The sequence below is a fragment of the Amblyomma mixtum genome, chromosome 3, assembly GCF_055824585.1.
Source record: "Amblyomma mixtum isolate Tamu chromosome 3, ASM5582458v1, whole genome shotgun sequence".
Classification (NCBI taxonomy): domain Eukaryota; kingdom Metazoa; phylum Arthropoda; class Arachnida; order Ixodida; family Ixodidae; genus Amblyomma; species Amblyomma mixtum.
In genome coordinates this window covers 258,752,076-258,767,554 of record NC_143014.1, presented here as the reverse complement: position 1 = coordinate 258,767,554, position 15,479 = coordinate 258,752,076, and the positions used below count along the sequence as shown (strand labels likewise).

At 47.5% G+C, this 15,479-nt stretch overlaps 1 protein-coding gene across 1 annotated transcript in view; it reads left to right on the top strand.

Annotated features, from left to right (window-relative positions):
- Positions 1 to 4,992: 4,992 nt before the first annotated feature.
- Positions 4,993 to 15,479, top strand: part of LOC149354534 (uncharacterized) — a 39,994-nt gene continuing 29,507 nt past the window's right edge. The window contains exons 1-2 of the mRNA XM_089583365.1: positions 4,993 to 5,396; positions 6,690 to 6,928. Of these exons, the coding sequence (XP_089439491.1) occupies positions 5,330 to 5,396; positions 6,690 to 6,928 (306 nt within the window). The 5' untranslated portion in view covers positions 4,993 to 5,329. The remainder of the gene's footprint in view (positions 5,397 to 6,689; positions 6,929 to 15,479) is intronic.

Below are 15,479 nucleotides of genomic sequence, written 5' to 3'. Positions count from 1 at the left end.
TGAAAGGCTCGAAGTATTGGCTGGGAGTGGGCAGCGCGATAGAGCATCGGCGTCTTGATGTTTGCGGCCAGTACGATACACGACGCGGATGTCGTATTCCTGGAGGCGAAGGGCCCACCTCGCGAGGCGACCGGATGGGTCTTTCAGAGAGGACAGCCAGCACAGCGCGTGGTGGTCGGTCACGACTTCAAACGGGCGGCCGTAGAGGTAAGGGCGGAACTTGGTAAGGGCCCAAACTATCGCCAGACACTCTTTTTCAGTGACCGAGTAATTAGATTCAGCCTTTGTGATCGTGCGGTTGGCATAGGCAACGACGTATTCGGCGAAGCCAGGTTTACGTTGCGCGAGTACGGCGCCGAGGCCTACCCCACTGGCGTCAGTATGGACCTCGGTGGGTGCGGTCGGGTCGAAATGGCGAAGTATCGGTGGGGCAGTGAGCATACGGCGCAAGGAATCGAAGGCGTCGTCACAGACTTGGGACCATTGCGAAAGATCGGAACTGCCGGACAGAAGTTGTGTCAAAGGTGCAGCGATGAGGCAAAGTTGCGTCGTAGGAAGTAGGAGCACAACCCTAGGAAGCTGCGCAGTTCTTTGATAGAAGTAGGTCGAGGGAACGCAGCCACAGCACGAAGTTTAGCCGGGTCCGGACGGACACCCTCCTTGGAAACAACGTGGCCTAAAATGGTGAGTTGGCGAGCGGCAAAATGGCACTTCTTTAAGTTGAGCTGGAGGCCGGCGTCAGAGAGGCAGGTCAAAACGTGCTTTAGGCGGTAAAGGTGAGTGTCAAAGTCAGGCGAAAACACGACGATGTCGTCGAGGTAACAGAGGCAGGTTTGAATGGTATCCATCATCCGCTCAAACGTGGCGGGAGCATTACAAAGACCGAAAGGCATCACAGTAAATTCATATAGGCCGTCAGGTGTTACAAAAGCTGTCTTGGGGCGATCGGCCTCTTTCATGGGTACCTGCCAGTACCCGGAACGTAAATCTAAACAGGAAAATATCTCGGCACCTTGTAAGCAGTCTAGCGCGTCATCGATGCGTGGCAGGGGATATACGTCCTGCCGTCTTTCTTTTTGACAAGCACAACTGGCGAAGCCCATGGACTGCTTGAGGGTTTAATCACGCCGCTATTGAGCATTTGGTCGACTTGATCTTCAATAACTTGGCGCTCGGGTGCCGACACACGATAGGGGCGCTGCCGTAGAGGAGCGTGGCACCTGTGTCTATGCGATGTGTGACAGTCGACGTTTGGCCCAGTGAGCTGTGATGACAGTCGAAGGAGGCGCGGAACTGGTTGAGCAAGTCGAGAAGCTGCGTGCGCTGCTGCGGTGGAAGATCTGCGTCGATGGAGCGGAGAAATAATTCGGTAGATGAAGGAGTGGGTGTAGAAGATGGTGGGCTGAGCGCAGCGAGACTGATGTGCGATGAACCGGCAGTCTCCTCATGGGTTAAAATAGCCGCGACAGGTTGGACACTGCCGACGCATTCGCCACGGCGCAGAGCACTAGGGTAGGGAAACGGGTTACAGACCCACAGTACGGAAAGGCCAGCAGAAATAGTCAATACGGCGTAAGGCAGAGGAAGGCACTTGCGCCGGAGGAAAGTATGGGCTGGCGTGAAAAGAACAGTGTCATCACGAGAAGGGGCACAAGAGAGGCGCACAAGGACGGAAGAGCATGGAGGCAGGTCGATGTCTTCGGTGACGAGGGCTTTAATACATGGCGGTGAAGGAGCAGCGTCCGGCAGGGATTGGGGCAGAGCACAGAACCCGACTTCAGCGCGAGCGCAATCGATGACAGCGGCATGACGAGAAAGGAAATCCCAGCCCAAAATAACAGAGTGAGAACAACACGGCAGTACGACGAACTCGATCGTGTAGAGGACATCCTGAATTAAAACTCGAGCGGTGCAAGCTGCCGACGGCTTGATGTGCTGAGCGCTGGCCGTGCGCAGCGAGAGACCGGCAATTGGCGTCTTAACTTTCTTCAAGCGGCGACAAAGGTTTGCGTCTATTACTGAAATTGCGGCGCCAGTGTCTACAAGGGCCATGACAGAAATTCCCTCGACCGAAACGTCAATAAGGTTCGCAGGGGCCAGCTGAGGTCTTTGGTAGTTCGACGAGGACGCAGTTCTTGCCTCAGGAACTGCGACATCTAGTTTTCCTCCTGAGAATTACTTGGGCGGCGACGCATCGGAGAAATGGAGCGTCGTCGCGGCGAAGGGGAACGGCGGTCGGTAATCGCTGAACGGTCGGGGGAGAAAGGACGAGGGGACGCACGGGGATCAGCAGACGCGGAGTACTGACGCGCTGGAGGCCAGTACCCGACCGGCGGTGCCGAAACTGGGAGACGGCGACGGCAATGGCGGGCTACGTGGCCAGGCAATCCGCAAGTGTAGCAAATAGGCCGGTTATCCGTCGTGCGCCAAGGATCTCGGTCTCGTGGAGATGGTCGCAGATAAGGGGCCGGCGCTTGTACGGGCACTGACATTATAGGGTACGTAGGCGGCCGAGGTTGTGCGACGACTTCAGCGTAAGTCATTGGACGGGCGACAGGTTTTGGGGCGACGTTGCCATAATTGAGAGGGGTGGCGACTGGTCTTGGGGCGGCGTCAGCGTACGCCAGCGGAGCTGCGACAGGTGGTGATGAATGCGCTGACGGAAGCACCTCAGCAACCTGCTCTCGAATTGCATGTTGGAGAGCCGGGGCCAAATATGGTGGCGACCCTTGAGGGCTAGGCAAAAGCGAAAGCTGACGGGCCACCTCCTCACGTACGAAGTCCTTCATTTGCTGCAGCAGATAGGAGCTGTCAGCTGCGGGTGTCAGTCCAGAAAGTGACTCTGGCTGAGCTGAGTGCTGACGAGTCAGGACCCTCTGCTTACGCAGCTCCTCGAAGCTCTGGCACAGCGTGATGACTTCCGAAACGGTGCGCAAGTCCCGAGCGAGCAGCATTTGAAAGGCGTCATCATCAATGCCTTTCAAGATCTGCTTGATCTTGTCAGCTTCCGGCATGCTGACGTTCACTCGGTTGCAGAGGGCGCGATTACATCTTCTATGTAGCTAGTGAAGCTTTCGCCGACCTGCTGCGACCGTTCACGCAAGCGTTGTTCGGCGCGAAGTTGTCTGACAGCTGGGCGACCAAACACTTCTGAGAACTTCGTCTTGAAGGCTGACCAAGTCGCAACGTCCCCTTCATGGTTGCGGTACCATAAGTTTGCGACGCCGGTAAGATAAAAAAATTACATTGTTGAGCTTTGTCTCGTCATCCCACTTGTTATACAGGCTCACCCGCTCGTAGGAGGCGAGCCAGTCTTCCACGTCATGGTCATCTGTGCCGCTGAAGATAGCCGGGTCCCTTAGGCGAAGGGAGCCGGCACAGATGACAGTCGGTGGGCCTGCTTGCACGGCTTGGTGTTGGATGTCTACAGGCATCGCAGGTGTCGGAAGAGTGCGGCTACGGAGCTCCAGAGCCGATATCGTTACCCCGCACCTCCACCAAATGTAGGATGGGGGTTTGTTAAAGGCACTGGGACCTCAGGAGCAGGGCGGCAACAGTCCGTGGTCGGCGAAGGCGAGAACACAGCACGCGCAGCGATGGCAGCGCCGCCGCTAAGCAGAACGGTCGTCTTCGTCTTCACAGCTATATCAGATTCTGCTCAGATGGCTCACCGCGGTCTGCACTACTGCTCAGACAACCTGCACGCCGTGTTGGACTAAATCACCTGAATGTTTTTTGGTGTCATGGGTTGATGAATTACGCCTGACCGATCAATACAGACATTCACTTTTTATCGGCCTGGTGGCAAGCGATTGTTTGAATTCCCAATGTTTCGCACTCGCTAAATAACCTGAAGGCCACGAAAACGACTGGCAAACCCTGATAATTATATCGGTAAATATGCATATTATTTTTTGGTTATTTACTAATTGTGGCTAAGCTTTGTATTTAAACTAGTTGTTCTCATAGCCTCGTAATGTATACTTCCCCAGTATTCCAACATTTTCTTGCTAACGTCTACTGCTGCCCAATTTACTTCTCCGTTTCTAAGTTCCAAAGCGAACGGACGTACGGACGGATGGATGGATGGAAGACAGGAGCGTCCCCTCTGAAACGGGTTTGTCATTAAAATTCGCCGTTTTCTTTCACTACGGTTTCCTACACTTCTAACCCTATTTCACCTCTCTACTATTCAGCCACCAATCTTCCAATCGCTTTTTGCTAACTTCCACCGCAGATTTATTTACATGACCATTGTTATCTCTAACACCATGCTCTAAACCCTAGGGCCTCAGAAACATGGAGGAAGAAAAAACAGACATCCGGATGGATACCATCACATTTGAGTATGAGGTGTTCACACAGCACATGTGTCATCGTTTTCTTCATTTTTTTTTTTTTTTGTAGCTGCGCTGTACTGCCTCCTTTGTGGCTTTGCCATGGGCACATAGTGCTAATCTTCCAACAGCTCTCTGATTTACTTCTAATCTCGACTGAACAACACAGAACAAAATAGCGGTCGCAGTCGTGTGGCGCCATCTGGCCGAGAGTCTAGAACTGCGATTAGTTCTGTCATGGCCTCTGAGATTATCTAACCGCTCGGAGGCCATGACAGAACTCTTCACAGTTCTCGACTCTCGGCCAGATGGCGCCACACGACTGCAACCGCTCTTTTGTTTGTGCTGTTGTGTGTGCTGGCCTCCGAGTGTTGTAAATCTCGGAGGCCATGGTTCTGTTGCACCCAACGTTACTAGATTACCTAGAAGATGTAATCTAGTAACGTTAGTTGCACCTGCGGAGCGCTCGTTGAGACATCTTTCTATCCTTACACTATTCTAGCACCTGTACTACGGTCTAAGAATAGTCTTACACCGTTCACTGTACTTACACCGTGTGCCGGAGTCAACGTGGGGCGATGTCCGCATTAGCCTAAGCACTAGTCCATATCTCAATCTTAGTCATAAATTTACTCCCTATTTATTGTGTTTTGTTGTAAAGTTATTTTAAAGATGTATATAAATATCTCGCAAAGCCTTCCTCCATGCGCAAAGCTGTTCTTGCGCGAAGCCAAAGCTGAGCCGGTACCAGCACAGCAGTCATATCCAAAGCCACGTCGTTTGCGTTGCCGCCTCTTGCAAACGTTTTCCGTCTGTAGTGTGCACCTGATTCTGAGCGTTTTTTTATCTGTCGTGCTTTTTTTCGTGTTTAGTAATAGCTGTTGCTGTATGCTGTTTACGACCACTTGCATCAATTCATATCCTGTCGTTTATTTTAGTAGCAGCCTGTCATCCTAAGTGAAGCGTGCAACGCCCGGTTCTCTGCATTGACAATGAGACCGGTCGAGATCTTCGTTCTCGAGCATGCCCTCAAGTACCAGATGGGCAGTGCCGTAAAAGGTAACACGCAGTCGAGTTCTTTACAGGTGATGCGTGAACTTGAGGCACTGATTGAGGCTGCTTTGCGGCGGGGAACGCGATATGGTATTCATGGCCGTGTTTCTCGCTGTCACGCATGCTCGGAGTCTGCCAAATAACAGTTCGTTAGCGATTATTACTTTGCAGGAGGCAATACTTTAGCATGGCTGTAGCGTTGCGTTGGTGCTTCGCGTCGGGTTCATGTAGAATGTGCTCGCTCTATAAGAAACCATCGCGTCACCGCTGTTAGTGTATACCTTTGTTCTCGAGCTACTCATGCCTGTGTGCGCTCCAGGCTGCGTTCTATATTTAAGTAGCCTTTTTTTTTTCTTGTTGCACAGTCGAGGAGAAAACGTACACTCGTTAGCGAAGAGCTACTAGCCCTTTGTTGTGGAGCGCATTGTGTAATAACTTCAGTACTATTTCGCGAACGTAATTGTGTATTGATAAGTTTGGTAATTGTACAGTGCGACTGGGATGCGGTTCGAGTGGTGCTGTCGTAACCTCGTAAAATCATTAGTAACCATGCTAACTATGATCAGCTTAAACACATGCTACTTGGTGAAAGATGTGAAAAAAGGCATTCATTTATTGCTCAGGAGTTAATTATATGCTAGTTGGTTCATTTCAAACTTACGTTGCCCCTTGGGGAACTCTTTTAACATCTTCAAAAAGGGAAATTCTGCAGAGTGCAATGGCAGAGCATTACTGTTGACTGTGCCATTGTTTGCTATGTTTGTTTAGAAAGACAAGTGGACTGAAATAGGAAACAGTAACAACATTGTCAATGGGATCAAAAATCCTTTATGAAAGGGCGTGCAGTTCTTTAGTTCATTGGTGTCCATTGTCTGTATGCTGAGAATGCTTACTGGCAATAACTGTGCATGAACGAGAACCTAATTGGACTGATGGTGGGGCATCCATGCAGCCTCGCCTTGTTGTGAAGAGTCATGCTTAGTGCATCACAAGTAACTCGTTACCCATAGGTGTCACGTAGACGTCCAAAAGATGTGGGTGTATGTATTTCAGTTTGTGCATTCTGCGTGACGTTATTGAACCACTTTCTACATGGCGGTGCCTACTGGTGCAAAATTGCCATGAGCATAATGGGCACTTGTAAACGTCATCTCTGCATTCTAGAGCACATTTTTGGTGTGCTGTATGAGATATACAGTGGCGGGTGCTCCGTTTTTTTATTCTTCTGGCCACTCAGATGCTTTCTGTGTCTGTGTGGCGGATTCCAAAGCACTTTCCTGGTCCTTTATTTTTATGCAGCACTCCGTGGGCGAGGTAACAAGCAGACCATTGTGTACAATCTGAGCTCGCCATACATCTGCCTCATGTACCTGGTGCACATCTTCAATGGCTACCTGACCTCCTCTTACAAGACCATCTCCTCCTGGGACCCGGCAGTGCTCAAAGTGCTTGTGGACGTTTTCCAGGACATGTACTCGAGGGAGAAGTTCACCTCAGAGAAGGTCCTTGTTCCCCTCATCTTGCGTGCCCGGCTTTTGGTACGTGTTTTATCCTTGGTTTGTGCACTTTTGTATGCGTATGAGTGCGTGCATGCTTGCTTGCTTGTTCTTTTCATCTTACTGAGCTACCACCGTCTAGCTGAAATCTGTTAGTTCTCAGCAAGTTTTAGGCCTGTCAAGCACGCAAGTTAAGTGCACTTATGGTGCGCTTTGGCACCTTGAGTGACACTGACTATGCGGCGCTAAACAGGAAAGCAGAGTGTTACGTGATGCAACAAAAACAGGGACAGGCAACGGGCAGAATTTTTTAAGAAGTTGATGAGAAAGCAGAAACTTGTAGAAATTGTGGAAGAAACTTGTGGAAAAAAACAATTTTTTGACAATGAAAAATATAAAAGAAAAGAGTTTCTAGCCTATCCAAAATACATGGCTGCATGTACAGGAGTTGCATCTGATCTTGTTCCTTTGTTGTGTTCTTTTGTTCGTTGCTATAGCAGAGAAATCTTTTTTAAAAACAATGTTACAAGAAATAAAGTAAACGAGTGCGTTTTTATAAATTGCAGTTTGTTAGGGGTGTGTGAACGCTGGTTTTTAGTTCAAAGTATATAATATCTTCGAATAATTTCAAGGCAGATATTTCAAATACTTCTGGCACATCAAAAAGGTTGAATAGCACAATAAATGTCTTCAAATTCATTTTTTTTTCTAACATACAAAGTCATTACATAAAAAAAAGAGGGAGAGTGCATTGCAGCTTTGTCAAACAACTCGTTGAAGCTGTGTCAACTTTCTGCAGAAATTACCTTTAGATATTGGGGGAGTCGACCTGCATGCGGTGCTGGTGTATTTGTGTAGTTTGAGACCTATATCTGGGGCCTCCAACTGCTGCTCTTACTTATGATTTCGTTGTTGTGCAGCTGTTGCCTTTCAGCGGTGACTCCATGGACACTAGCTAGGCATATGCACCATGCGCCCAGCGCCATCCTTGTCAGAAAGGGGCACCCACCTCCCCATGTCTCGTGCTAGCACCCCTTCGTGCACAGGCCGTGTTTGGTTAGCGAATTTCACGCGGAAAAGAGTGGCTGCGGCAGCTGCAGTTAGCTCGGACTCATCCCGCGGATGCGCGGGTGCAGACATTGGTAGGTACAGATCTGGGTGCCACGCTTGCACCTACTCACATGTGCTGCCACGTGCATGCGCACACCCACTCTAGCATATGCGGAGGTGCACAGGTATGCAGCGCGTATGCCTAGGAAGTGTCCATAGAGTCGGGGCTTTGGTTATGTGCGTGCCGAGGGTGCCAGTCCGGTGGAGGTACGCTGAAACAAAACCACATGATGCAAGCAATCCAGAAACATTATTCGCCCAAAGTGAATACTTCGATATTTGGCTACCAAAGATTCAGGTCAAATCAAATATCGAATACCATACTATTTCACCGAATATTCGAAATTATCAAATATTCATATGCCCCTACAAATATTTTTTTGTTAATGGTTAAAGAATGCAGCACGAAAAGACACGGACAAACGAAGAAGTGGGCAGGACAGGTGGTGTTGGTAGTCAGCGCCAGTCCTGTCCACTTCTTCGTTTGTCCGTGTCTTTTCGTGCTGCATTCTTTAACCATGATCGCTGACCAGCAAGCCCAAACAGCCACTTTAGTTCGTCAAATATTTTGTGCCTTTGAAATCACTGCTGGGGAGGCTACACACTTGTCCAGTGAAGTGTGCTCCATGAACACATTCTGGCCAAAGTGCATCTTTGGCGGGTGACACCACTTTTGCGCCGTTTGGCTTTGTCATAGTGCACTTATAGCTAGTGACGTTCCCCATAACCAAGCTCTACTTGTGCACTTGACCACAGTATTGGAGCATGAAACTACTGAGTGCTTCCACCAGCCACCTTGCTAAGTTTGCACTAGATCTGGAAGTTAGCTTTTTGATAGTTGTCCAGCTCATGCTCTGCAGTATTCACTTACACAATGCTTGTATCATTCAAATTTTTTAAATGATAGCCAAACACACAAGTGCATGAGGGGCCACACTCTCGGACATCAGTGCATTTGGCTGATTATCTGGACTGACCTTGAAGATTACTTGTAAATGATAGTACACTCGTGAAGTGGCTGCACATATTTTCGCAACTTTTTCAGGGTGTGGTGGCACCAAGCAAGTACTGTAAACCCTCGTGTGAGTGAACTCCAAGCGTTCTCCGAAAACTGCGTAACTGAAATATTATTAAACTGATCATTCACTCTATAAAATAACACGAAAATGCAGAGTGTAATGTGCCCCAAATGGCAAATCTGATAAATATTCTTATTTAGTCATGTAGAGAAACGTGTACAAAGTGCATCATGAACTGCTGGCTCATTTACGTATCTTCCTGGTTGCATACATATGGCTGCTTGGCTTAGTTTGTACTATGCAAAAAACAGCGCGAACAAACGGGGACGAAAGGAAGAATACACAGGAACAAGCGCTGACTCTCAACTAAAGTTTAATCACAGGAAACACGCTTATAAAAGGAAACAGAACATAAAAAACACCAAAACGAGGATGCATGTGCTACTAAGTGATATCCAGATATGCAACCTCACAGTCTGGATATCACTTAGTAGCACGTGCGTTCTGGTTTTGGGGTTTTTTGTGTTCTGTTTCCTTTTATAAGCGTGTTTCCTGTGATTAAACTTTAGTTGAGAGTCAGCGCTTGTTCCTGTGTATTCTTCTTTTCGTCCCCGTTTGTTCGCACTGTTTCTTGCATAATGTATCACCAATTCGCCCGCTTAGCTATCCTGTTTAGTTTGTACAAAGAATCTGAAATGTTTTGTTCTTTACCTTTCAGTTTCAGTATTGATGACAGCCTTTATGTAGCATTGCCATATTCCTGTGCAGCATGACTTGTTTTCAGTTGCCCCGCCGTGGGGGCTCTGTGGTTATGGCGCTCGGCTGCTGGCCCGAAAGACGCTGGTTCGATCCCGGCCGCAGCGGTTGAATTTTGATAGAGGCGAAATTCTAAAGGCCCGTGTACTGTGCGATGTCAGTGGACGTTAAAGAACCCCAGGTGGTCGAAATTTCCGGAGCCCTTCACTGCGACGTCCCTCATAGCCCGAGTCGCTTTGGGACGTTAAACCCCATAAACCAACCAAACCAACCAACTTGTTTTCAGCTCTTGGATTTGGACTTTTCCTGATGTCGACAAGCACTTGTTTCACACTTATGCTGATTCTTGACAGTGGATGCAATGTCATCCACTGAAAGTTGGTGAAAGCTGTCACCCGTGCAAAATGCCCACCAACAAAGGAGTGAAAAAGAGGGGAAAAAAAGCTACACATAATCAGCGGTGGAAATGCTGCGCCAATTGCGCCAACCTGCACCATTTCATTACACCTGCTACATGCTGCTACAAATTGATGATTTTTGATGAAATTGCACCCGTGCTACGCCTAAATGCCGTTCCAGCAACCAAGAACTGCGGCAAATCCGTGGTGGCACAGGCAACCGTTGAAAATGCTCAGGCATGAGTCTGTTTTCTTCTCTCATTGTATGACGAGAAAGATGAACTGCAGAGTGCAAATCCACCCTGTTTCACTTGTTAGTGCCCTTACCACCTACTGTTTGTACTCAGCATGCATGCATTTTGCATAGCTGCCTCGGCGACGCTGCCAACATTGTCCGAAACAAACGCAGCGAGTGCATATGCAAAAAAAGTGCTTTTGAACAGTCTTATATATAGCGCTTGCGCAGCACCATCCCTTATCTCATAAGGAACTGTTTGCCAGTGACTAATGTTTCATACGTGTTAAGCTGATACGTCTATTTCATGAATCTCATTCATGCTCGATGTAACCCTGGACCGGGACAAATTTTCCTTCAGCTGCGAGGTTTCTGTGAAATCCCTTTGGCTTTCTTTTGTAGCTGTATGCTTGTTCTTGAGTGGATGCTGATGAGTAATTACTTCGGTCTGTTTGCACATTAGAACCACATAATTCAAAATTTTGGGGTAGAAAGTCTGTTCATATAAATAGGAGCTCATATTGCAGCGCTTATGATGATGGGGTTGGCATACCATGACCACACTGTGCACTTGTGATCTCGAGCTTGTGATCTTACCGGGTGACCTCTGCCATATGAGCTTGTGAATTATAAACCTACCACATTGTCTCAGTGGTTAGCGTGCCTGGCTGCTGAGCCGGGGTACCCGGGTTCAGTGCGGGCCGCGGTGACCACGTTTCAGTGGATGCGAATCTCAAAGGCGCCCATGTGCTGTGCGATGTCAGTGCACATTAAGGAACCCCAGGTGGTCCAAATTATTCCGGAGCCCTGCACTGCAGTGTCTCTCATGGCCTATGTGTCTGTGGGATGTTAAACACCACAATTAACAATCTACATTATAGTCTCAGTGCAATCACAAAGTGAGCAAGGGAGGGAAAACCTCAGGGTGCTTGCCAACGTTTCGACAAGAGGACTTGCCTTCGTCTGGGCAAAGCGTTCATCATTGGTGGGGTTTAAATAGGGTCATCCCTGCGAGGAGGGATGGCTGTAAACCTAGAACACAAACAGAACCAATATGTCAGAGAAACCAGCCAATCAATGAGTGCCAGACTAAACAGTCATCCAGCTGACACAGCAGCAAGGAGCCTGCAGAATGCAGTGGCAGAACATTTTAATCAAAGCAGTCACAACCTCGATGAACTTAAACTGCTCATCCTTCAACTAGGCTTCACATCTGCAAGGCACGGAAAATACAGAGGGGCATTCTAATCTACAAATTTAAAACCTTGCAACCAGCCGGGATTATGGTGTAATTCTTTAAAAAGGTTTTGCGCACGATCAGAGCATTTACCAGCTTTTCATACCACTGCTTAATCGTTTCTTTCACCCTTCTCTTCTGCTCCGACCCATCCTTTACCCCCTCAATGACAATTTTTTTCTCTCTCTTCTTTGTTCAGTTTTTCTTTCGCTTGTGCGCTGCTTCTCTTGCTATCATTTCTCAGGAACACTATCTTCCGCATTCCTTTCCAACCCCCTTCTTCCTTTCATGCTTTCTCCGAACTAGCCTCCATGTTTTTTCTCTTTTTTCCTTTACTTTTTTTTTCCGACATTCGTTCCGCCATGCTAATTCCTCATCTGAGCTTTTCAGTTCAGTGCATCAGCCAGCCATGCTAAGCCACCTGTCCCAGCTGGACAACACAGCCTTTCAAGCACACACTTTCTCTCCACGCTCCACACCTCTGCATTCCTTTCTGCTGAGCTAGCCTTTTTCTTTTCACAGTTTTGCAGGTGAACCAGTTAAATCACCTTTTAGCAGCCATCGTGCTGGCAAAAGATTCACCCTCCCCATCCTAACACCACTTCACGCCCTCCTGCCACTCATGGTACCTTCCTCCTAAGAGTGATGACCCTATTTAAGCCCCGCCAATGATGAACGCTTTGCCCAGACAAAGGAAAGTCCTGTTGTCGAAACGTTGGCAAGCACCCTGAGGTTTTCCCTCCCTTGTTCACTTTGTGATTATCGGGAACCACATGACCAACCTCTCTCTACCATAGCTCCAGTGCAAGAAAATCATCCGAATAGTCTCTTCGTCAGCAACACTCTATATTTTTTTGTTCGCACTACAGCTCGAATCTCTTTCTGGGTGTGTTGATGCTCGTCCAGCCGCAGAACACATATTTATGGCTCGCAAAATTGCATTTCAATGTTTTTCCGCTTCTCGATTCAAACTAATTTCGTATACTCCAGAATAACTGTTATCGCTGTTTTTAAGGAAATGGCGGTGTAGCCTAACCTCTGGGATCTACGCCCAAAACACTGGCAACGCATTGTTTTGTTTCGAAATTGGCCGGTGGTGGCTACACCTGTTTTTCTTTTCTTTTTTGCTTTTTCTAGCTTATAGGGGCTCTTTTCTCAGTGAAAGCCCCTGTCTTTAGAATTAGGTAATCTGTCGATACAGGCCAACTTCTCAGTCCTCAGTGTCTCTTGATTTAATATTTTGGGAAGCAGTGAGTCTGAGACCATGTGCGGAGGAAAATGGTGCTGTTCTTTGAGTCAGTGGTCATGCATGTGCGACAAAACACTTGATTACGGCACGGCCATATTGGAGTGCACGAAATTATCTGTGCTATACAGGGTAGCTTTGGTGGCTACCATAACGTGAGCACTCCTCAGCAGCATTGTAATGCTGCCAAAGCATGCTCATCTCTGAACAGTCGCTGCGACCCAGGCTGTGACTAGTGGTGGCCTGGTCATTAATTGCGGCTTTCCGTAACCGATCTCCTTCGATCAGAGCAGGTTTGAGGGTGCTAAATTGCAACGCGGGAGTGAACAGTCACGTGACACTTTTCAAATTTTACAGACATCGTTTATTTAAAGCTTAAATAAAGAAAGCACTAAATTTAAACTGAAAAAAACTGGAATGGGCATTTCTCATCTTTCTCTTCAGCTTTTGCAAATGGAGTTTTGCACCGGCGTTAACGTTACAAATAATTTATCCTTGTTGAGCAATTGGCAAGTTAGGTGCATTTTAAAATATGCGAGCCTGGTCAAGACGACTGCCTATGACGCTGCACTACTGGTTCAGATTTTCAAGCGGCACGTCATTTTTTAAGCATTGGCACCAGTTAGGCGAAACATCGTATATAGGTAGTCTCATTTCTGCCTTATTTTTCAGTTTCGGGCTCCTGCTGCAAAACACGATGAAGCTGCTCCAAATCGAATTTTCGCCTGCTACAAAGCTTGCTACAAAGCTTGCTCCAAAATGCTTTAGCCCATTCCCACCGCTGCATAATGCAACTCATTGCACAGCCACTGTGGCTTAGTACTACAGCTGGATACAACTCGAGAACGCAGCGACTTTTCCCCGTCAAAGGACCCCCCCCTCCCAACGAGTGGCGTCAGCTGATTCTCATGACCTTGCTAGCATGATATTGCAGAGAATGGTCTACATTGTCGCACCGCTCCCCGCATTGTCACGCTAGTGCAGGGTCATGAGAATCTGGCGACGCCACTGGTTGGGAGGGGGGGGTCCTTTGACGGGGAAAAGCCGCTTCGTTCTCGAGTTGTATCCAGCTGTAGTAAAAGTGTCACCAATGTCATGTGGCTACTTAGACTGCTTGAAGAGCAGCTTGAAGTGCCGTGGCAGTAGTGTGTAGTGCGAAATGTTAAACTGATTATAAAAATATGGTTGGGTCTACCTCAGGTGTTTGTTCAGTTCAAATCATTTTTAATGTAAAGTATGTTAAACTAAAATAGAAATTTTACGTGGGATAGACAGAAAAACTGCCAGCAGCTGTTGAAATGTTAGTTATTTGGAAACATTCATCAAATAGAGTTTCACTCTAGTTCACTGTGCTTTAAGATGACACCAAATGTGTGAACTTGCTTGCTGCACCCTATTCCTTATGTGGCAAGATATTGCTGTTCAGAGTTTGAGTTGATTTTATGCTATAGATTGTTTTTTAAGTGATTTTGCTTTTCTTTTTTTTTTAATGAATGGCCTGCTTGTGTGCTAGCCATTGGTCTTGGTGATCATTGACACTGCTAACAACTACTGCCCTGTATTGTCTACTGCATTTTGTGCACTGCATTGGGCTGCCAAACAGCACTAGGTAGTGTTCATACGTTGAACTGTTCAGTTTGTCAAAGTAACAATTTTCCCCATGTCTCCTGCATTGCTTGCAAGAGTAGTGTTAGGTGGAGAACTGAACATGGGGCTTTCTTTTGTGCTGTCTGAGAAGTGGAACATGCTGGTCACATGTGTTGTTCTCATGTTGTGTTAACTAGTATGTCATGAGAAAGGTCGTTGTTCTATTGCCAAGTGATTCAAGTTCCTTCTTGCACGATGCACCACAGCCAATTTCTGCCTCTGCCTGCGCTAGAAAAAAACGCAGAAGGGTCAGGGTATAAAATGTTTGCAGGGTGTTGGCATGTTGCAATATTGAACCGTTCAGCTATTTGTTGAAGTGTTCTGACAAGCACCCCAATTGGCAGCCTGAAGGAAAGCAAATTGTGAAAAGGGTAAAAATGTCGCACAAGATAGGAAGAATAAGAAGCATACTCATGTCATTTTGCTTGCAGACTGGATGTCATTTTGCTGCAGACTGCAGAAAAGCTTGGAGAGAGAGCGCGAATACTGACACAAAGTTTTGTTTTGCTTGTTTTTTTATGCTCAGAGCACTGGTATGCGGCTTTATCACTTTGTTTCCGACGCAAGATAAGACATGATTTAGCTTGAATGATCGCAACCATGGGCAACAGCTTCTAGGCTCTAAGAAATAGCCATAGGTGCTATTCACACCTTGTCTTTAAAGTTCCTTGCCTTCTTTAAGTTGAGCACTACCGAGAGCGGCAGTCATTCTGTTCAACGACCACCGAGCACATTTGTTGCTATCACCTTTTCCAAGTCCTTCAGTTCTTTGTGGGTGCAGGTCAGCCCAATAAAGAAATCATTTTCAGCGTCCCTTAAGTCTACACATCCACTGTTCGCAGCATTGTCACCACCACATGACATTATCAACTGCTCATCGCCACTTGCCTCACACTTCTCTGCACAACAGGTAGCAATGACTTTGCAGTGAACAAATTACTTGTT